Genomic DNA, 24218 nt, shown 5'->3' on the forward strand with positions numbered 1-24218 from the left:
GTGATGTCAGTGCAGTCTGTGGCAGGCTATGAAGTCAGTGCTGGGGATCAGTACCAGGATTCTATATGATCTGACATATAGGAGGCTTGTAGATGGCTGTAGTATGGGATGGGTGTCAGGGATGGGTGTCAGGGATGGAACCTGCAGCAGATCAGTGTGTGGATGGGTGCCTCCCTGCTCTAGTAGTACAGTCTGTAGGGGGAGGAGAGCAAAGACAGCACAGACAGCTGATTCCCAGATACAGCCAGTGTAAGCACAGGCATCCATCCATCCACCATCCATCCTCCTCCTCTGCTGGATCTGCTGTGTCTGGGGAGGGAGGATACACTGGAAGATCCCATCCCAGGGCTGTCATGTGCTATCCCCAGCACTGAACACCAACCAGCACCCTACAGAGGAGTCCTAAGGATCACCAGCACCCATCAGACTGAAGCACCATGGCATTCAGTCCCTGGCAGATGTTGTCACCCGTCCAGTGGGCAAAATGGACCTGGTCAGCGGTGAGAGGCGGAGCAGGAGAAGAGGGCACTGAGGATGAGGATGACCATGGACAGGAGTCTGGGTGAGTAGTGTGACCCTAGCACCTAGCATGCACCCAACTAAGAATGGGTCACTGTGATCACCCATTGGGGATCGGTCACTGTGATCACCCACTGAGGATGGGGCGCTGTGATCACCCACTGAGGATGGGGTGCTGTGATCACCCATTGGGGATCGGTCACTGTGATCACCCACTGAGGAATGGTCACTGTGATCACCCACTGAGGATGGGGCGCTGTGATCACCCATTGAGGATGGGGCGCTGTGATCACCCATTGAGGATGGGTCGCTGTGGTCACCCATTGAGGATGGGTCGCTGTGGTCACCCATTGAGGATGGGTCGCTGTGATCACCCACTGAGGATGGGGCGCTGTGATCACCCACTGAGGATGGGGCGCTGTGATCACCCACTGAGGATGGGGCGCTGTGAACACCCACTGAGGATGGGGCGCTGTGATCACCCACTGAGGATGGGGCGCTGTGATCACCCACTGAGGATGGGGCGCTGTGATCACCCACTGAGGATGGGGCGCTGTGATCACCCACTGAGGATGGGGCGCTGTGATCACCCACTGAGGATGGGGCGCTGTGATCACCCACTGAGGATGGGTCGCTGTGATCACCCACTGAGGATGGGTCACTGTGATCACCCGCTGCGACTGGGTCGCTGTGATCACCCACTGAGGACTGGTCACTGTGATCACCCACCGAGGATGAATTGAATTGTACAATGCTGATGATCAGTGACACCAGCTCATCTGCAGTACTGGCAGATCACAGAATGATACATTGTTGCTAATTCAGAATATTTATCATAACCACATATATATATTTTTAAGAAAATGAGGATGCCAATAGATATAGTTGTTGCCTACACATAATCCTATACATATTCATCATCATTATAAAAAATAATAGGCATCTAAACATCTACATGTGTTGGTACCCTCACATATTTAAAAAAATGTATAGAATTATGACTATAAAGATTACTTGATGGAAACATCTACATATGTTGGTACCCATTAATATTTTTAAAAAGATGGATTTGATTATCATGATGTAGATGATTATACTCTTATGCATAATTGTTATCCTCCATCATATACACCTTTTTCATCTTTTTTTTTATGTATGAGGTGCATGTAGACGTTATATTCCTATGCCTATCATCATTATTTTTATTTATTTATTGTTTGCTATGTATGAGAGTTCAACAAGTGTAGATGTTTTACACATAATCTTTATCATCATAATCCTATACTTCCTTTTTTTAATGTATGAGGGTGCCAACTGATACAAATTACACCACAGAAATATAAACATCTACTTGGGTTGGCACGTTCATTATAAAAAAAAAAAATGTATCTGATGATAAAGATTGTGTAGGTAACCTCTACATGTATTGGCACTGTGATCGTTAATAAACCAATTAATAAAGATGTATAAGGTTAAGATGATAAAGATTATGCATAAATATGAAATCTAAATAATAATTTTTTTTTTAAATAATACATTATCATCATATACACTTTTTAAGTGCATGTTTTTATGCTTATGCATAACCTTTATTATCATAAATCTTTATTTTTTTATTAATTTTAATATTTATTTGTTTAATGTATAAAGGTACTAATCCTTGTAGATGTTTCCTGCACATGATCATCACAATTCATATAAATCTTTTTAATTTTTTTTATGTGTAAAGGTGCCAACACAATACCATCTGCTTGCTGCATTCAATCTGGGCTGAATTGTAAAAAAAAAAAAATCTCACTGTCTGTCCAGCAGACTTCACAAAACAAATGTGATTATTAGATCAACAAAAAGATTGCCTTGTGTGTATTTGTTGCCTCGTTTCCCTCAGTGGTCAGTGATGAGTATATGTGTTCACCAACTGTTTGCAGACCTGCGATCTTCTTTCATTTATTGATCTATTGGTAAAACATTGGCATGCTGTATGCGGTCCGTAGTATGAACACCTTTATTGCCTTGTAGCTGGGGCACGTCCTGGTTATCGGTGGCCCTGGTTAGGTTTGCTCAGTAAAAGCTTTATCAGGAATTGGCTATCCAAAAACTATCTTTTTTTTTTTTGCTTCATTTAATAAAACAGATTTGAAGTTCTTTGTCTTTTTCTATGATTTTTGAGGATATCAGTTTCCATGGTGATTTGAAGTTGCCTTGTAGGCCTTCTGATCACTCTGCTAGTGCTGGTATCTCAGCCAAGGCAGGCTTCCCTCTACCGCAGTCGGCCTCTCTGCCAGTTTGATGACAGATGAGCTTGTATCTGGGAAAAGTGTGCTAATGTGGCTTGTCGCCCATAGCAACCCATCAGAAACTGTATTCCAGCTTCCACTCTGCTCTGCAGGACTGACGGCTATAGGCCGGTTGCTATGGGCAACAAGAAGCTTTCTTATTGGCTCACTTTCCATACTGATTATCATGCCTGCTCTTCCTTGACTCCCTCAATGATCAATGTTGAGATATAATAATGACTTGCAGACTTGAGTGAATCATTTTTACAAAGCAGGCAGTTCAGGGAATCCTTGTTCTTTTGGTTCTTGAGTGTAGATTTCTGCAATTGGCAGAGACCCGTATCATTTTTCACTGGATTCCCAAGCTGCATAGTCAGGCCAATCAAACATTTGCAGATTGCTGATTGTCTTGGTTTGATGGTGGCTGTCCAGAGCAGGGGCGGACTGACCATTTGGAAACTCGGGCATTGCCCGAGGGCCCAGGGTCAGTAGGGGGCCCCATGAGATGCCCCTGGTACTTTTTTCATAGGCTTTTTTGAGTTTGGGCAAGGACACAGGGGCCCCATGATCCCCTATTGCCAGGGGGCCCCATGAGTTGTCAGTTTGCCCCTGGTCCAGAGTCATTACTGAGGCTAGATTCACACCATGTGACTTTGCTTACACTGCTCAAAAAAATAAAGGAACACTTTTTATTAGTCTAGCATCAAGTCAATGAAACTCCTGGCATATTGATCTGGTCAGTTTAGTAGCAGAGGGGGTTGTTAATTAGTTTCAGCTGCTTTTGGTGTTATTGAAATTAACTGGTGCAATAATGAGACGACCCCCAAAACAGTAATGGTTTTACAGGAGGACGCCACTGACATTTTTTCCCGACTCATCTTTTCTGACTGTTTTTCACTAGTTTTGCATTTGGCTAGGGTCAGTGTCACTACTGGTAGCATGAGGCCATACCTGGACCCTACAGAGGTTGCACAGGAAGTCCAACTCCTCTAGGATGGCACATCACTCCATTGCCAGAAGGTTTACTGTGTCTCCCAGCACAGTCTCAAGAGCATGGAGGAGATTCCAGGAGACAGGCAATTACTCTAGGAGAGCTGGACAGGGCCGTAGAAGGTCCTTAACCCATCAACAGGGATGCTATCCCCTCCTTTGTGCAAGGAGGAACAAGATGAGCACTGCCAGAGCCCTACAAAATGACCTCCAGCAGGCCACTGGTGTGAATGTCTCTGACCAAACAAATAGAAACAGCCTTCATGAGGGTGGCCTGAGGGCCCGACATCCTCTAGTGGGCCCTGTGCTCACTGCCTGGCACCATAGAGCTCGATTGGCATTTGCCATTGAACACCAGAATTGGCAGGTCCACCACTAGCGCCCTGTGCTTTTCACAGATGAGAGCATGTTCACCCTGAGCACATGTGACAGACGTGAAAGGGTCTGGAGAAGGCATGGAGAACGTTATGCTGCCTGTAACATCGTTCAGCATGACCCTTTTGGTGGTGGGTCAGTGATGGTCTGGGGAGGCAAATCCATGGAGGGACGCACAGACCTCTACAGGCTACACAATTGCACCCTGACTGCCATTAGGTTTCAGGATTAAATCCTTGGAGCCATTCTGAGACCCTACACTGGTGCAGTGGGTCCTGGGTTCCTCCTGGTGCATGACAATGCACGGCCTCATATGGTGAGAGTATACAGGCAGTTCCTGGAGGATGAAGGAATTGATACCAATTGAATATCCCACACGCTAACCTGACCTAAATCCAATAGAACACCTCTGGGATATCATGTTTCTGTCCACCCGACGCCGCCAAGGTGCACCTCAGACTGTCCAGGAGCTCAGTGAGGCCCTGGTCCAGATCTGGGAGGAAATACCCCAGGACACCATCCGTCGTCTCATTAGGAGCCTCCGCCGACATTATCAGGCATGCATACAAGCAGGTGGGGGCCATACAAACTACTGAGGACCATTTTGAGTTGCTGCAATGAAATCTCAGCAAAATGGACTAGACTGCTGCATCATTTTTTCACTTTGATTTTCGGGGTGTCTTTGAATTCTCTGTAAAGTTATCAGTCCTCTGTAGGCTGATAACTTTCCTTTGCATCAAACGATGGGGCATCCTTACATCCCTAACACATTACCCAGTCTATATCAGTATAGAGATCCAGCAGGAGATTGTTCCCCATTGAGATCTGATGTGTTTTCAGAGCGTTCCTTTCATGTTTTTGAACAGTGTACTTTATTTTATATTTCTTAACGTGTGCTGCGGCCTGCTGAGATGTGTTGTAGCAAGGTTGTGCTGCTTTTAAATCAAGCATTTTCCATTTTCATCCAGCGTACATCGATGCAGTGCGTTAGTATGAGCTGGGCCCATGGAAAATAATCCCTTTGAATTATTAAAGGGCTTGTTTACACTTGTGTTTCCCTCTGAAGAGCGATCCTCATTGGCAGCTGACAGACGGTGAGGTGTTCTGCTGCCTGTTCACCACCTGCTCTAACCCTCTAAACCCTGCACCACCATGCAGCAACCTTGTTGGCATCTGACAGATGGTGAAGAGGCATTATGTCACCTCCTCATCACTCGTTTTAACTCCCTAAATCTTGCACCACCATGCATCAACTACATTCATTGCACACAGTTGCGGGATGGCCCCACTCAGTTGAATTGCTTGCAATCAGCAGGAGGTACTGGCCACCAAATGCAACAGAAAGGGTGATATTTGCCATATCGCAATACAGTTGCAAGAAAACGTATGTGAACCCCTTGGGATTACGTGGAGTTTTGCATGAATTGGGCATAAAATGTGCTCTGAACGTCTGAGAGTAGCAGCAGTGCAAAACTTTCTCCATTTGTAGACAGTCTGTCTTACCGTGGACACATGAACATCAAGGCTTTTGGAGATACTTTTGTAACCCTTTCCAGCTTCATGCAAGTCAACAATTCTTGATCGTAGGTCTTCTGAGAGCTCTTTTCTGCGAGGCATGGTTCACATCAGACAGTGCTTCTTGAAACCAGTAAACCCAAAACAGATGTGTGTTTTTTAAGGGCAGGACAGCTGTCAGCAACACATCCAATATCATCACACTGATTGGAGTCAAGGTTGGCTCACTCCTGGCTCCAATTAGCTCTGGGAGAAGTCATTAAGCTAGGGCCTCACATACGTTTTCCTCCCTGCACTGTGAATGTTTACATGTTATGTGCAATTAAACCATGGCAACATCTAATGTTTGTGTAGTATTATGTTCAGCAGACTGTGTTCTTCTATTGTTGTGACTTAGATGACGTTCAGAGCACATTTTATGCCCAATTCATGCAAAACTCCACGTAATCCCAAGGGGTTCACATACTTTTTCTTGCAACTGTATATAGCATCATAGTCACAGCATATGTATACCCCTGTCCTCTGCCTTTGTATCATATGGGGAAGTGGTTGGGGGGTGGTAAAAACGCTGCTCAGCAAGTGCAAAAAAAAAAGGCCAAAGAGTGTTATACATACTCTTTAGAAATCAGTCTTATGGTAGTGCGACAAATGGTGGGACTTGCGACAAATTTATGTCCTTGTCAATGCTGATACAACTGTTGCAAGCCTCTCTCCTGCAAAGTGGCAGAATGGTACAGGCAGGGAAGCTGGAATAGTTTGGAGACTAAGGCCCCATTCAAATCTCACAATTTGGGACCCCAACTTGCATGGCATTTGCAGCATCGTGCTTGGTTGCCATTATCCTTCAATGGCATCCCAAATGGGATGTGATTCTGCTGCGATGGTAATGCGGCAATCACGGCAACCACGTATTTACAAATTGCGCAAAGCTGGTTGCCCATAAAGGAGCAGAAGCTTCTTTTCGGGTGACAAATGTGCGTAGGGCAGCCCATCAAGTGAATGGGATACCCTATGCGACATGCAGAATCGCATGTCAAAATGTGAACGAGGCTTTATAGAAACATTTCAGATATCAGTTTAAGATACGTTTTTTGTTGCAGAATTATCACAAAAATGCCAAACAGTAACTACACATGAGACAGAACTTATTCCAAAATGGAAGGGATCTCATTTACCTCCATATGTTTATGGATTTGTTGCAACAACAGCACTATGCCTCTAGGACTTCTCCAGGGTGTCACCCATCCTCTGGAACTCCCTGCCCCAACCCATCAGATTATCACCCACTCTCCTCTCCTTTAGGCACACCCTGAAAACCCATCTCTTCAAGGAAGCCTACCCCACCCCCTGCTAACTTGCCGACCTCCTCCACTCTTCCTACCACTCCATCCCCCACAGCTATCTCCTCCTGTGCCACCATCCCCTCCCTCCTAGATTGTAAGCTCGAAAGAGCAGGGCCCTCGATCCCCTCATGTTTTGCATTGTATTGGTATTGTTCTGTCACATGTTCTGTCCCCCTTTGTATTGTACAGCGCTGAGTGAACTATTGGCACTTTATAAATACTGTATAATAATAATAATAATAATAATAATATGCGTCGCATATAAGAACTACTTGAATTTGTTGCATGCGTCCAAAACTATCAATGAAAATGTTACAGGTTTTTCACGCATTTGTCGAAAGGCTGTTGACTACATGCTTACTGCTAGCAATGTGTCACAAATGCCTTACTGAATCGCCCTCACTGTGTTTCTAGGTTGTCGTTGCATTAGACCTGTGTAGAGCAATACAGCCCAACGGATGTGGTGTGAATGAGCCCTGAACCTTGCCAGCCAGCTTTGCATGCCCTGAAGGGGACAGCTGTGTGTGGATGGTGCTCATATCAGGCTTGTGTTGTCCTTGTAGCTCAGGCTGAGGATAGGATTTCAGTGTGTGAATGCAGGTTGTGACAGGTTGGATAAACATGCAAAATATTTCCGATTTCTGAGAACAGACGGTGAAGTCTGTTTACCCGGACTGTCCTCTGATCACCATGTGGCCTAGTATTTATGAACACCTCCTTGGTTGATAGGAGGTTCTTTTTATGACTTCCCCAAATCGTAACCACACAGACTCCGCATGTGCAGAACTTGATGTTTACCAGAGACAATATCCTCATCTTCATAGGAAGGAAATGTCACTAACCACCAACGGTTCTATGGTAACACTACTAAATCTCACAGCTGCTGTCCTCAGGTTTCTACCAAAATCTTTCCTTTGGAGCAGCCTTCGAAAGACACTTGAAATAATTGTCAAGCCCCTGTGAAACTTAATTTATTTGTGGTCAGTGGGTAGGTCACTCCTTAAATTAGTGGTCAGAGGGAATAATGCCCTTACGGTGCTGGTCAGCGGGTATAATGCCCCCCCGTTGGCCAGTGGGAAGAATTCCCCCCACCCCCTTACATTGGTGATCATTGGAAGAATGCCCCCTTACATTGTTGACCAGTGGGAAGAATCCTCTCCTCCCCCCCCCCTTACATCAGTGTTCGGTATGAAGAATGCTCTTTACATTGGTGGTCAATGTGAACAAAGGCTTTTACATTGGTGGTCAGTGAGAAGAATACCCCTGCATTGGTGGTCAGAGGGAAGACTGGTCTCCTGACACTGGTGGTCCGTGAGAACAATGTCTCCTCACAGTAGTGGTCAGTGAGAAGAGTGCCTCCTTACATCATTGGTGGTCAGAGAGAAGAATGCTTCCTTACATTAGTGGTCAGTGAGAAGAGTGCCTCCTTACATCATTGGTGGTCAGAGAGAAGAATGCTTCCTTACATTAGTGGTCTGTGAGAAGAATGCCTCCTTACATTGGTGGTCCTTGAGAAGAATGCCTCCTTACATTGGTGCTCAGGGAGAAGAATGCCTCCTTACATTGGTGCTCAGGGAGAAGAATGCCTCCTTACATTGGTGCTCAGGGAGAAGATCGCCTCCTTACATTGGTGGTCCGTGAGAAGAATGCCTCCTTACATTGGTGGTCCGTGAGAAGAATGCCTCCTTACATTGGTGGTCCGTGAGAAGAATGCCTCCTTACATTGGTGGTCCGTGAAAAGAATGCCTCCTTACATTGGTGGTCCGTGAGAAGAATGCCTCCTTACATTGGTGGTCCGGGAGAAGAATGCCTCTTTACATTGGTGGTCCGGGAGAAGAATGCCTCCTTACATTGGTGGTCCGGGAGAAGAATGCCTCCTTACATTGGAGGTCAGGGAGAAGAATGCCTGCTTACATTGGAGGTCAGGGAGAAGAATGCCTGCTTACATTGGAGGTCAGGGAGAAGAATGCCTCCTTACATTGGAGGTCAGGGAGAAGAATGCCTCCTTACATTGGAGGTCAGGGAGAAGAATGCCTCCTTACATTGGTGGTCAGGGAGAAGAATGCCTCCTTACATTGGTGGTCAGGGAGAAGAATGCCTCCTTACATTGGTGGTCAGGGAGAAGAATGCCTCCTTACATTGGTGGTCAGGGAGAAGAATGCCTCCTTACATTGGTGGTCAGGGAGAAGAATGCCTCCTTACATTGGTGGTCAGGGAGAAGAATGCCTCCTTACATTGGTGGTCCGGGAGAAGCATGCCTCCTTACATTGGTGGTCTGGGAGAAGAATGCCTCCTTACTTTGGTGGTCCGGGAGAAGACTGCCTCCTTATATTTTGGTGGTCCGGGAGAAGACTGCTCCCCTGATGTTTGTTGGTCAGATTGTCATCCTTACAGATAGCTGAAAAGATCATTGATGATATGCCGCTGGCTCTGCCAGTTGTCATTGGACTCGAACTATGCAGGCACAATTTGATGGGAGGTCAATCAGCCACAGTTCAAGGAACTTCTAGCAACCTCTGGAGGAACCCATGTTATGAGTGGCTACTTTGGAGTCCCAAAGTGGAAAGAAAGAAAATTGCTTGATTCCACCATCTATGCAGTCATTGTTGATGGGGGAATCCCTCCCACAGCATATGTTCTGCCTGTAGAACACAATGATCACTGCTGGCACCTATAGCTGCCGACAGTGATCTCACAGGCTGGTTGTACTGAAGTCAGTCGATCGACTTCAGTACAGCCAGCCTGTCCATAGATAAATTGAATCTCGGCAGGTCCCTGCTGAACCAGCAGAGTTTCGACCCTTCTATGGCCAGCTTTATGCAGCCACCACACCTAAGGGCTGGTAACCTGCCCTATATTACATTTTTGTTCTTGGGTTTAGATGAAGCTGGTTATAGCTGTGCCCTTCACAGCTTAGATTCATTTTATAACATCATGCTAAGTTTCATACAAGCGTTTCTGAACCTGCTTAGGAACAAACTCCTGAAGGGACAAGTCACACTTGTGTCCTCGTGTCACTCTGAGTGTCACCTGGTCACCTCAGGGTGGATTGTATGAGGTCAGGGCAAGCAACAGCTGCAATTCCAATGCTCTGTGTTACACAGCAGGTCTGCCGGGCCCTGTGTAACCTTAATCCACATCAAATGTCTTTGTGAGCCATCCCTGAGTCATGGCGTACACATCATTACTGGAACCTTAGTGGACTGTGAGGCAGTATGGACACATAGCAAGGGGAACAAAACAAGACTGTTGACAATGAGGTTATAAGGCCTTATTCACACTGGCGGTGACATACATGCATTTTTATGTGTTTAGAGGACATTTCTAAATGCACGCATTGATTTTAAGCCCTCGTTCACACAGGCGTACTGTAGCATACACCCGTGGGAGGGCTGTGTTCACCTGCAAAGGTGTAGCGTGCATCCCTGCGCAGACAATCGCATTCATGTCAGATGGGTTGCAGCGACTGCACGGTACGCTGTAGTACATTAGTGTGAATGAGGCCCAAATGGTATAATTCACACTGTACATTTGCCTGCATTTAGGTGTATTCAGTTTAGCTGTGTTTAGAGAAAATAGAATACTGTGCACCCAGGAGCAGATCAGATCCCCTGAATGCACGTAAATACAATTACATAACACAGGAGAACTTGCTATGGGAAGCAAAAGGTTTGTAAATACTACCCAGATAATTTGTCCTGTGCTTAAATAACCAGTTGCCGAACGCACACTCTATACTGCAGGTGGGCGGCCACTCTGCGCTGGATCACATACATGTACGTGATCCAGCATTTCCGGGTATGGAGTGTGCGTGCTCATTTGGTACTACACAAAGATTTATGGCTGGGACCTGCTGATCAGCTCTAGCGAATCACAGTACAGAGCCCTGTGTTTACTAATAACACAGGGCTCTGCACTTGGGGCAGCCATGTGGCTGTTTTTCTCTCTCTGCAAAGCAAGGAGAAAAAACAGCCACATTTCTTGTTAACAGCAGCACACATTAGACATATAACACATTCTTAGTCACACAGTTAAGCCCCTAGATCGGGTGTCGGCAACCCGCGGCTCCAGAGCCGCATGCGGCTCTTTTTCACCTTTGCTGCGGCTCCGGAGCACACTGCCCACCAGGTGACAGGCAATAGGGTCTTCTGTGTGCCGGGCGCCCGCTCCCCTCCCTCCTCTCGGGCGGCCGCCCCAAAAGTCAGGACTCTGCAGCTAGCCCAGCAATGGGCAAACTACGGCCCGGCGGACCTTTTAATCCGGCCTGCGGAGCGTGGCAAACATTGGCTGTCAGGATGTAGGCGGGGCAGCGTGACGAACTCCTCTCCTCTCACAGTCCGCCCTGAAGACCGGAACGGCGCGGGAACACGGCGAGAGGAACGCGCGGAGCAAAGGTAAGTGAATTGACACAATATGGGGAATGAATTACTATAGGGGGGATGAATTACTATATGGGGGATGAATTACTATATGGGGGATGAATTACTATGGGGGATGAATTACTATAGGGGGGATGAATTACTATATGGGGGATGAATTACTATATGGGGGATGAATTACTATATGGGGGATGAATTACTATAGGGGATGAATTACTATATGGGGGATGAATTACTATACGGGGGATGAATTACTATGGGGGATGAATTACTATGGGGGATGAATTACTATGGGGGATGTATTACTATGGGGGATGAATTACTATGGGGGATGAATTACTATGGGGGATGAATTACTATAGGGGGGATGAATTACTATGGGGGATGAATTACTATATGGGAGATGAATTACTATGGGGGATGAATTACTATATGGGGGATGAATTACTATATGAGGGATGAATTACTATGGGGGATGAATTACTATATGGGGGATGAATTACTATATGGGGGATGAATTACTATGGTTGGATGAATTACTATATGGGGGATTAATTACTATGTGGGGGATGAATTACTATGGGGGATGAATTACTATATGGGGGATGAATTACTATGGGGGATGAATTACTATATGGGGGATGAATTACTATATGGGAGATGAATTACTATGGGGGATGAATTACTATATGGGGGATGAATTACTATGGGGGATGAATTACTATATGGGGGATGTATTTTCAGTTTTAAAAATGTGGCTCTCAAAATAAATTTCAATCGTGGTTTTGGCGAGATTTGGCTCAGTTGAAAAAAAAGGTTGCCCACCACTGCCCTAGATGTTACCCCTTCCCAGCCAGTGTCATTAGTAGCTCCAAGGAGCAGGGCCCTCCTAACCCTCCTATATTGAACTATTGTTGCTGTATTGTCTCCCTTTATATTGTAAAGCGCTGAGCAAACCGTTGGAGCTATATAAATCCCGTATAATAATCATTAGTACAGTGACAGTGTATAGTATTTTCACTGATCACTGTATTAGTGTTACTGGTGATGTCAGTGTCAGTTGACTCCCACCCAGTGTCAGTTAGTGTCAGATTGTCCCCCACACTATCACTGTCACACTATAAAACGCTGATCACCACCATTACTAGTATAAAAAAAAAGAATAAATAATTTCAGTATATGTATGTATGTGTGTGTATATATATATATATATATATATATATATATATATATATATATATATATTTTTTTTTTATTATTATTTTTTTTTTTTTTTTTTTTTATTTCTTTTTGCATGTTGCAGAATACATTTTGGCCTAAATTTTAATTTTTTTTATTGGATATGTTTTATAGCAGAAAGTAAAAAATATTGGTCATGAAGGGGGTAAAACGTTATGGAGCCTAAGTGGATAAACCAAATGCAGGAGGCTAGTGGGAGGATCTATTTGTCCCGTTGCGTTTTAATGCACGCATTCTGCCATGCTAACATTCCTGTGTTTTACGGTAATAAAAATAGTTTCTGTTCCCCTCTCGGTGTTGCAGTGCAGTGCATTGTGAAAAATAGGATATTTCTATATTTTTCTTTGCATCTTATTGTGTTGGGAGGCCCATCAAAGTTAATGACAGTACATCAGAATGCACATAACATGCATTTTGAAGTGTTGGAAACAGGTATTAATGAGCCATTCTCAATGGCTGTTAAATCCTACCCACTCCAAATTCTAAATTCAAAAAAGCATTGAAAATGCATGTCAAAACACATGTCAACGCATAAAGGAAACACCTTGATGTATGACAGGTACCTGCCTAACACTACAAAGAAAAACCCCACACCTCTACACACATGCATAGATCTAACTTGGCCCTGAATTCTCATTCTGTATGTAGCAGTAGATGTGATTGTCCTCTCCAGGCTGTAGTGGCGTTATTCTTTGTTTCAGCTTTCATGTGAGAGAGGAAGTGCATTTAGTGGTTTTGTAGCAATGTGAGCTTTGCCTTCGCTCCCCATGATGCTTCTTTTTTTGTTCCTGAAATCTAATGCTGCTTTTTTCTGTTTTGAAAGATTTATATGAAGTATTTGAACCAGGGGCGGACTGACCATTTGGAAACTCGGGCACTGCCCGAGGACCCAGGGTCAGTAGGGGGCCCCATGAGATGCCTCTGGTATCTTTTTCATAGGCTTTTTTGAGTTTGGACAAGGACACAGGGGCCCCATGATCCCCTATTGCCCAGAGGCCCCATGTGTTGTCAGTCCGCCCCTATTTGAACATTACATAACAATGGTTAACTACAGGAACGTCAAAAGCCAAAGCATTAGCCAAAAATTTTATTACACACTTTTTTTGGTTTAATTTACCCTTTTTTCCAATATACTGTAGGTAGTTAGAAGAGGTAGTTACAAGTTACAAGAGAATAGATGCAGGTACAGATGTTACCCTTGTCACAACCTCCCTGTCCTCCAGAGGAGAGCAGCAAAGTGGCACAGAAAGGACGCAGAGCAAAATTGTGGATGTGGCCAGGGCACATAACTGTGTATCGAACAGGACCCAAGGCTCGGGAATGTGTAATGCAAAGAGTGCAGTGCTCCGGGGTGTGTAATACACACCATCAATACTCCCTTGTGCCTGAAAAAAGAGGCCCTTACACTCCTAAGGCTTGAACTCTGTGTATTACGCACCCCGGAGCACTGCACTCTTTGCATTACACATTCCCGAGCCTTGGGCCCTGTTCGATGCGCACTTCTGTGCTCTGGCCACATCCACAACTTTGCGTGCTGTCTGTGCCACTTTTCTGATCTCCTCTGGGGGACAGGGAGGTTGTGACGAGGGTAACATCTGTACCTGCATCTATTTGTACAGATGTTACCACCCTATACGTTTATATCTTCTTGGTGGACTATCAACACCCATCAACCCACATCTCTCCTCTAGGCTGCCTGCATTTTTGGAACACTGGGATCAACTCATGGACATTCACTAAATAATATTTACAGCAAAGTGCAAGTCCATCTACCAGGCCGTCTTTTTTTTTTTTTTTTTTGCCAAGTTGACTTTTGGGATATTTACCTGTTTCTTAGCAGCTTATTATACACCATGATAATCTTTTGAATACGTGCTCATATATTTGGGGACATGACAGGTGGTTTGTGTGTATTTTTTATATGTAACTAACTAGTTACCGTTTTTTGTCAGGTGTTTTCACAGATACTTCTTTTTTAGATGAATGTTAATCAAGACATCTGTTGGGGATTAATTATTTTGTTCACCCTTATTTTTTAATAAGTTTATATTGCATGCTTTGTAGTGGTTGTCATGATTCCATTTTTATGGTATTGTTTTGAATTTTGAGTAATGTGGATTGCTCCCTCCTCTTAGATCTATGAGATCATTTTCATTATTATCATTTTGTGACCTAGTAGGATACTCCCTTTTTTTTTTTTTCCTGGTAAACACGGAAGCTGGCAGAGGAAGCAGGTAGTGCATAAGACTTCCTCTACCAGCTTCTGTGTTTAAAAGAGACAAGTTGGTGAGCACAGAGCCAGTGCTGGAGATGGTGGTGGAGATGGATACTTAATTATTATTATACAGTATTTATAAATCGCCAATAGTTCACTCAGCGCTGTACATTACAAAGGGGACAGAACATGTGACAGAACAACAACAATACAATGCAAAACATGAAGGGATTGAGGGCCCTGCTCTTTCGAGTTTACAATCTAGGAGGGAGGGGATGGTAGCACAGGAGGAGATAGCTGTGGGGGATGGGGTGGTAGGAAGAGTGGAGGAGGTTGGCAAGTTAATAGTAACATTTCTATGCCCTGTTGATCATTTTCTGAAGATATGGTGGAAATTCTCCCTAAATCTTACATGTTACTATCTGACTGTAGAATCTTTGTACAATCTCTTTTAGATTTACCAAAACTGTGTACTATAAGCACTTACCTAAACTAATCAATCAGGTAGGCCATTTTTCTACTTGGTACATACAGTACGTTTTATTTATCAGTGACTTTTCCCTTGATTCACTGGCTAATATCATTGATAAATAATGTTCAAATTCAGCTCTAGGTGATGGTTGTCCAGTGTCTTTGGTTCCTACTCTTTGATTTAATTGACGTTATCAATACTGTGTATCATTTTTATGTGCAGGTAGAGCAGATGCTGATATTCACTATTTTATTTTCCACTTCCATTTCCTCGTGATTAGGCCCTAATTAGAAATTCTCACTTTTCACTGACTGATGTTCCTTATTAGACAAGAGAGCTTTATCTTTTAGGAATAATGAGAAGAATCTAACAAAACCAGTTTACTGTCTTCCACAGCTCTGACTCTGAGGGAAACTTTGACACGCCTGAAGCAGAAACTCCAATCTCATCTCCATTGAAGGAGCCAATACGAGGTAACCAGCACTGAGAATGTCTGTATCACATATATAATAAAATCTTTCTGAATGTTTCTGTTGAGCCAGTAAGACTGTATCATACAGGAGGAGCTTATCTTTCCTCATGATTATAAAAGAATAGTTTACCTGCTGCTTAGTCAGAGGGGCCTCTTGGTAAGTAGGATGAGAAGAACAGCCAAGGCTTCCCTGAGACCATCAATAAGCTGGCCATGAAGCTACTGTGTTGGCTAGACAAGTGGGTGTAATGTGACTCTGAAAAAGTAGTTTTTGCCCAGTAGCCATGAATGCTCAGCACTCCTGAATTTGTCCCATTGATCATTTTCTCTAAAAGAACAGTCAGGCTGTGGTGACAAAATGTGTCATAGACATAAGACTGTCACCCAGTCTGGTGTACAAATCTGCTGCACAAGTTCCTCACTAGGGGGAGAACCTTTGGGGGAATCCAGGGTGGAAGAAATTCTGGGAATCCTAGTGGATGATAGACTTAACAATAACATGCAATGCCAAGCTGCAGCAAGCAGAATATACATTAGAAAAGGTATCTAATCAAGAGATAAGACTATAATTCTACCACTTTAAAAAACTCTGGTGCGGCTGAATCTTGAGTATGCTGTCCAGCTCTGGTCGCCAGTCCTTAGGAAGAATGTGCTGGAACTGTAGAGAGTCCAGAGAAGGTTAAAGCTTATACGGGATTGGAGGACTTCAGTTATGAAGAACGACTTCAAGAATTAAACTTATCTTCCTTGGAGAAGAGAGGCCTAAGCAGGGATATGATAGTGAAATACAAATATCTCACCGAAAGAAAATTATTCAGTCTCGGGAGCTTAATAAGACACTTAGCTACTCAATGAAATTGGAGAAGAAGCGGTTTAACCTCAGCGTAGTAAGGACGTGGAACTCCCTTCCGCAATCAGTGTTGTCAGTGGGAAGTGTCAGATAATTAAAAAAAAACTCTTAGATGGGCATTTTAGTGAACACAGTATACAGGGATATGGGAAATGATTTTGACACAAACACACACCCACAACTACATAGGTTTTACTGGATGGACTGGTGTCTTTATTCAAACTTGCCAACTATGTAACTATGCTGCAGCTTGGGTAACCTGTGGCTGAGACAAGTAGATTTCATTCTTGCTGATTTTCCCATGCATGGCCCAGCTTTACTATTAGTCATATTGTATATCTGAACATAATTTGGACTGCATTTAACAGGTTGGCCTTAGAGGAGCTTTGCAATGGCTCTGACATGCATGAGGTTCCCTAAGACACCTAACTCACGTGCCTGTGCCTACAACAGTCTCATGTAGTGAAAGCCTGTGTTGGAAGACTCTACAGTTGGATGTCCAAGAAGAAAAAAGAGAGCAGTGGCACTGTGGGATGGAGGCAGTATGAACTCTGGGCAGAGGGAGCTGAAACTCCAGCAGATGGACACCTGAGAAAACATTAAATAGACAGGGTAATGTGGGCTTCAGGGAAGGACCCACCATTTGTACCGATTGTTTGAAAATTGTAGTCTGCCTTTACTTTCTATTTATAAATTTTATTTATTTCAGGTACTTATATAGCGCCGTCAATTTACGCACCGCTTTACATATGTATTGTACATTCACATCAGTCCCTAACCCTCAACGGGCGTACAATCTAAGGTTCCTAACTCACATTCATATACAAGGGCCAATTTAGACAGGATCCAATTAACCTACCAGCATGTCTTTGGAGTGTGGGAGGAAACCAGAGTACCTGGAGGAAACCCACGCAGGCACAGGGAGAACATGCAAACTCCAGGCAGGAGGTGCCGTGGCTGGGATTCGAACCAACAGCCCCAGTACTACCAGGCGGAAGTGCTAACCATTTAGCCACTGTGCTGCATAATAATTGTTTGTGCTTGGACAGTAATTGAATGGGTAGGGGAGGCACAAATATAGTTCTTGACCAGGTGCCCTTTGGGGGTTATGCCTACCACTTTTGGGCACGTAAGAGGAAAGTGGAGATGTAGGGATATTTTTGAGGCAATGAGAACTTTGTGTATAAGCAGATTACCACTGGAGAAGGACACTTGGGAAAGTATCAAGTACATTAGTAAGGGCGTAGCTGCCATGGAGGGGGTTCATAAAATTGAGAAGAAGGAGCACAGTGGACACAAATAGCGAACAAGTACAAATTCACTTAGGGAATAATGGATGCAAAGCAGGGGAGCAGAGGAAGGCAAAAAAGGGAGTTGGAGGACACAAGGGGTCACAATACAAGGGACTACACCACTGAGGTTGGAGTAGGAATAAATGAACCACATGTGCAGTGTGATAATTAAAGCAATTCTGCCAATCTGGGCTGTATGAGTTATTGCAGATATATAACTTCAAAATCTTCAAAATCCAACATTTTCAGATGCCCAAACCCTTGCTGTGATCTGTGGTTCTTCCTACTGGCCTGTACATCACTGCAGGACTCAGCAATGACATAACGGCTGGAGTATCAAACCACTGAGCACAGCTGAGGACCAGGCACATGGCATACCGGGAAGTGTGCCAGATGCAGCAAATTCTTCAGGTAGCTGGTTCTCTGCAATACAGTGCAGATTGGTGGCTCAGTAGCTATGTATGGACTCTCTTCTTTGAGAAGGGGGGAAGGATCTGGTTTTTGCAATTCTATTCTAGCAGTAGAGGCACTTCAAAGGAGAGCCAAGAAAGGGGGAGTTAAGCACAGGATGAGAGCAAAGAGGGAGGTGGTGTGTGCATCCTGAGGGTGCAAGAAGCTCCCACCAACACCAAGAGGAAATGCCCTTCTGTTTTTTCACTATACAGAATTATGATGAATACTACAGGACTGGGAACCACCACAACTCCATTGTAGGTTGATGCATGGCCACAAACAATGGCAGGAAGACCATCTAAGAGACATAAGAATCCAGTGGGGTTTCCAAAACTAAAATATCAATTTTGGGTGAACTGACCTTATAAAAGGCACAGAAGCACTGTTGTGCTGTAAAATGAAGATCTGCATTGTATGTACTGATATTATCACTGTAGCCTGCAGTGTATGATGATGACGGCCATGTCTTTGTAACATTTACAGGGCTCATTCCTCCATATCGCATATTATGCATTGTGGGACTAATCTGCTCATCGCTAGAAAATAAAAGCTTTTATGCTTCCTGACAGCTTGTTTTGCTTGGTTTATGATTCAGATGTGCAGTATGTGGGCGAATGACTCACAGGATCTAAGGAATCCAAATATATCCCACAATCTGCCAAACCGCTCTCTGCCTGGCCCGACTTCTTATATGTATAGATATGTTCTGAAGACTTTTCCTGAAGATACTTTCTTTAACTATGTCTACTTCGTGGTGTTCTCAGTAGAACCACTAATAGTATTCTGTGTTCTGATGTTCCTGGCCCCATTATTAAAACAAAAAGAGCTGCTGAGAACATTCAAAATATGCCTGTAGGACAATGAGCTGTTTGGCTCTCATACAGTCTTCCTGTGCAGCTCATTGTTCTATTTTAGCTGCTGTGTTAAACTACAAGCAGGCTCGAAAGCGACAGGAATTTTTCTTCTGTTCGTTTACTGAACAGGAAGCCATCTCTGCGTAGGAAAATATTATTCCCCATGTTAAGTTTTTCCATTTTTATGTTTTGCATCCATATACATAAAGTTTACTTTACATAAACCGACTGGCAGTTTGTATTTTTAATTTTGTTTAATTCTTGCAAACAGGGAATGGTCAGTATTTCTGCCTCTCGTAGGCTGTTCCCTGTTTACCCTGAAGAGATTTTTCTTCTCTTCCTCTTTTATCTGACACCCATTGCCTGGACAGGGAGTAGAGGAAATCTCCCTAATGGGGACATCAGTAAAATCCTGACTTTTTTTTACTACGCACCTGTAAAACAGAGAGGGGACCATTTCTTCTTCTGTCTGATGCTCTGCTTTTGCTTTTTGTTTTTTTTGTGTTTTTTTAATTCCACTGCTGCCATGTTTTTTTTATTAGAGCCTCAAATTGGGTTTTATTTTTGTATCAGTCCACATTGGGGAGATTCCCTTTTTAAAGTGATACTAAACATACAATGTTTAATTGCCATTATCCCTTCTAAGCAGGGGCGGACTGACAACTCATGGGGCCCCCAGGCAATAGGGGATCATGGGGCCCCTGTGTCCTTGCCCAAACTCAAAAAACCTATGAAAAAGTTACCAGGGGCATCTCATGGGGCCCCCTACTGACCCCAGGCCCTCGGGCAGTGCCCGAGTTTCCAAATGTTCAGTCCGCCCCTGCTTCTAAGTACCTTATTTATTCATCGCTGTTCAGAGGTCACATGACGTTTCCCAGGTCTTTCCCGTTCCCAAGAAAAATCTGAGGGAGGAATTTCTAGTACTCAGCTGATGTATGATCTATAGCTTCATAGGAGGTCTGGACTATGAATCTGCGTCTGTACAGCACTGATTGGTACTGTGCCTGTCACATGACATAACAAAAAATAGCTTTCAGAATAGAGAATCAAAACAAATAATAGCAATAAAGTGTTTTTAAATCTTCATACAAATGTATATTTCAAAGCAAATGTTTATTTTTGCAATACAATTGTGTAGTTGAAGTTTAGGTGGGCTGACAATAGCTTTCACTTGGTTCACACTGTAAAGATATCTGGAAGGAGGTTCTGCCAATCACAGGCTGTGTTACATCCTTCCAGCCTGTTTCTATGTTGTGTATGTGCTCAGACTAACAAGGAGGTGAAGCCTCCATCAATCACCATCTTATGTTCTGCACCCATAGTATTTAGCAAAATGAGGAGGAGGAAGGGGGAGTGTCATGTTTCCCTGTGTTTATGCCCAAGTGTGTAACTCTATAGTTGTGTGGGCTGCTTAGATAAGAAAAAGGAGAAAATTAACAGTTTAGAAAGGAACCAAAACTGGAGCATGCTCAATAGATGCGGCAAGAGCTGGTTTACACATTCTCAGGCTGCAGCTGCAGTGGGGATACAGATAAGGAGGGAGGGGCGGATCAACCAGGTTTTTTGCAATCCACAGAAAGAAAATGTTATAGTAGCACAGTGAGTATGTATGTATATATGTGTGTGTGTGTGTGTGTGTATATGTGTGTTTGCGTGTGTAATATGTGTATATATATTGTGGGAACTCGCTTCAAGTGGTAGAGCTCTTCTTGTTAAAGCACACAGCAACTCGCTTCTTTAAGGGCCTTTTTGCCCAATTTTATTTAAAAGAAAGTTCAAATAACACAAATGCTTCCCACGCAGGGGTATCCACGATCAAACAAATTCAGCCTTCTGGCTCTTTCAGCTACACAGCTTTATATCTGTCTCCCACAGACTTCTTCCACAGGGTTGTTTTAGCACACAGCTATTCTCAAACAGCTCCTTGCTGCTTTTGGCTTCCACCTCTCCTTGGTGGAGCCCTCCTGACTCCTATCTGCCGGGGTGGAGCCCTCCTGACTCCTATCTGCCGGGGTGGAGCCCAGAATCATGGCCTGGCCTCCCCTAAAAGTCCTGCACACACCTGTGCAATCAGCACGCTGGCTGCTCCCAAAATATGGGCCCAGGATTGGAGATTTCATCCCTCCCAAATCTCTAAGAAATCTCCAGGCTACAGGTCCCAAAACAGGCTTTACAAACCAAAGAGGAAACTGATAAACCAGTTTCCTCTGCATTATGAGATCCGCCTGGAGCCCCTCAACCTGTATAGTTGAGAATCCTGGGTGTCCATCATGATTTCCATCGTGGCAGGATACCGTACTGCCACTATATATATATATATATATATATATATATATATATATATATATGTGTGTGTGTATATGTGTGTGTATATATGTGTGTATATATATATATATATATATATATACATATATATATACACACACACACACACACTTGTATTCAGAGGTTACAATGATTTGGGTTTAATTTAAATTTTCTGTCTGTGTGACCGTGTCACTGGAATATAAAGTAAGGGCATCGACCATCGACAGTTATCATATCAACAGGAAGTAAGGGAAAATCTAATGGGGATTTCAGGTCAGTAACAACTGTCATAGGGGAAGTTTCTTCCCTCTTTCTGGCATTTTGCAACAACAGGAAGTGAGGGGAAATGACAGCATAAAAAAAAATTTCTGACAGATTTTATCCTTACTCTAGTAGAAACAAAACTGGAAAACAATGAAAAATAAAATCAACTATGGGAAAAAAAAATAAATTTGCATACAATATCCCTAAAACATCCATGGAATATCTTTGCTTCTCCTCCCCTGAACTATTTCTTCTTATAACTATACAGTAGCAATAACATTTACCAGGAGCTTATGGTGTAATGTACTATTTAGCTGCTTACTTTGGCAAGAATGTGGATCTCCGTTTATGAACTGGATCTTGTTTAGCTTTTGTATATGTGTGTCCTCAAAGTGCATACCAACCCGTACTGGAAATGAATGTCAAAAACCATCCTCTCTGGAGGGATTCCTGGCATTTTTCTACAGCAGCCTCTAGACATCTGACTCCTTAACCCCTTCACTACTAAACCTGGCTAAATAATAATTAATATTGTGGATGTCTTATGGTAATTGGATCATACCATATCATGATATCCATATCAACCAGATTTTACTATTCACATAAAGGAATCTATGCTGATAATCCCTTATATTCTACATTCAGAGCACTGGGTCTGATTAAAGCAAACTGTAAAAAGGGAAGAACTGGTCCATAAGAACATACAAATTTTTGTTCACATTGTAATAGAAGCACAGGTCTATAAGAACATAAAGTTCTTGTTTCATAGCAGCACTGGTCCATAAGAACATACAAGTTATTGCTTCATTTGAAAGATGAAGACTGGTTGCTGAGCATTGTAGTACCAGATTCCTTGCTCCAGTTTCCACCCCATGAGCGGCACAGTCTGGCTTATCCTTTATGGGAAACTAGAAAAACGTTTTCCATGAAAACCTGATTTATTGATCTCCAGGTGTATCTTATTTTTGGTTCACACATCTTGGTTGTGCGGGGGTTTCTGGGTGATTCAGGGTCAGAAGACGGTTTCACAAAGGAAATATGAACAATGTAGGCAGTGTCTCACTCCGTGACTTAAATACAAAACCTTCCAGGGAAGGAGGGATCGGGGAAATCCTCACTGGGAGAGACAAAGGCTTAAGGTCCAGTGTGATGTGTCACACCACACATCCCAAATGAGAGGTTTTTGCTTTTTAAACTTTAATTTACTCTAAACTCTGAAAATAATCCATACACGTCCACTACTTAAAGTGCAATTCCAGCCAAAATCTAACTAGGCCTAAACCTACTCCCATCCCCATTCTAGGACTATTATATCTACCCTTTAAAAAGAAAAGTTGTCTATACTTACCTATTCTGAAGCTGCTCTGGTCCGGGCCCATGATCGGGTCCCATCAACTGCTTCAGTGTGGAGCAGGAGCAGGTAACAACGGATGTCGAATAGTGAGCCTATGGGTGACATCATTGCCCAGGCTTTGCAGCCATTGGTTGCATAAACATATACTCCTGTGCTGGAGGATGGACTCCACAGAAGAATGGGACCACAAGTGGGATGCCTGGAAACTGTAGGCCATGCTGCCCTCAACGGACCAGGGGGATCCAGAATACGGCATACAAACAAACAGACAGAGGGCGCAACGGCCTAGTGCATTAACTTTTTAAAAGATAATTTTTTAAATAATTGGTAATATACTCACAAAGTAACAAATGTCAAGGGCACATCATATATAGTACAGCAAGGTCCAGTCACACTGGATGATATCCGTTTTGGGACTCATAGATCTCCAAATTTCTGATGCGTTTCGAGGGCTTTCCTCTTCATCAGAGCCAATAACTGTAATGCCAATATCCTCTTATAAATATACTAGTATCCTGGGGGTGATCTTTTAAAATGTTAATGCACTAGGCCCGTGCGCCCTGGGTTTGTTTCTTTGTCTGCAGCCATTGGTGGCTGTCCCTCCTCTACACTAAAGCCGGCGTTGGGACCTGATCATTTGACCGAACCGGAGCGGCTTCAGAATAGGTAAGTATAGTCATCTTTTACAAGGTAGATAGAATAGGCTTCTAATAGGGATGGGGGTAACTTTTTAGGCTTAGTTAGAATTTGATTGGAATTCTACTTTAATAGTCCATTTGATTGTTTTCCATTACATTTGTCTCTAACTGCATTTTTTACCTCTTGTAATGTCAGCTCTGATCTCCCAAACCTCTGTTTTTCCCCTTCATCTCCGTTTGTTCGGAATGAGCAGTGCATGTTAGCTGTGGTCTGCTCTATGCACATTTCAAATGCCAAAGTCTCTAGTCCATCTCGGGAGTGAGCAATAGAGGGTGAGAGGGTGACTACATTCCTAAATACAGTGGGACCATGGAGAATGAATGTAGCCATCCTCTAACAGGAAATCAGAT

The 24218-nt window shown here is 43.6% G+C and overlaps 1 protein-coding gene across 4 annotated transcripts in view; it reads left to right on the forward strand.

Moving 5' to 3' along the window:
* Positions 1 to 24218, forward strand: part of TACC1 (transforming acidic coiled-coil containing protein 1) — a 162376-nt gene that overhangs the window by 47066 nt on the left and 91092 nt on the right. For 2 of the 4 annotated variants that reach the window (XM_089661293.1, XM_089661297.1), the window contains exons 1-2: positions 219 to 562; positions 15720 to 15796. In XM_089661293.1, coding sequence (XP_089517419.1) covers positions 438 to 562; positions 15720 to 15796 — 202 coding nt within the window. In that variant the 5' untranslated portion in view covers positions 219 to 437. Of the gene's footprint in view, positions 1 to 218; positions 563 to 15719; positions 15797 to 24218 lie in introns of those variants that run through there. The other 2 variants (XM_089661295.1, XM_089661296.1) reach the window with 2 other exon arrangements.

This window comes from Staurois parvus, unplaced genomic scaffold (genome assembly GCF_062004578.1).
Source record: "Staurois parvus isolate SC_StPar_1 unplaced genomic scaffold, SC_StPar_1.0 ptg001328l, whole genome shotgun sequence".
In the NCBI taxonomy this organism is placed as follows: Eukaryota; Metazoa; Chordata; class Amphibia; order Anura; family Ranidae; genus Staurois; species Staurois parvus.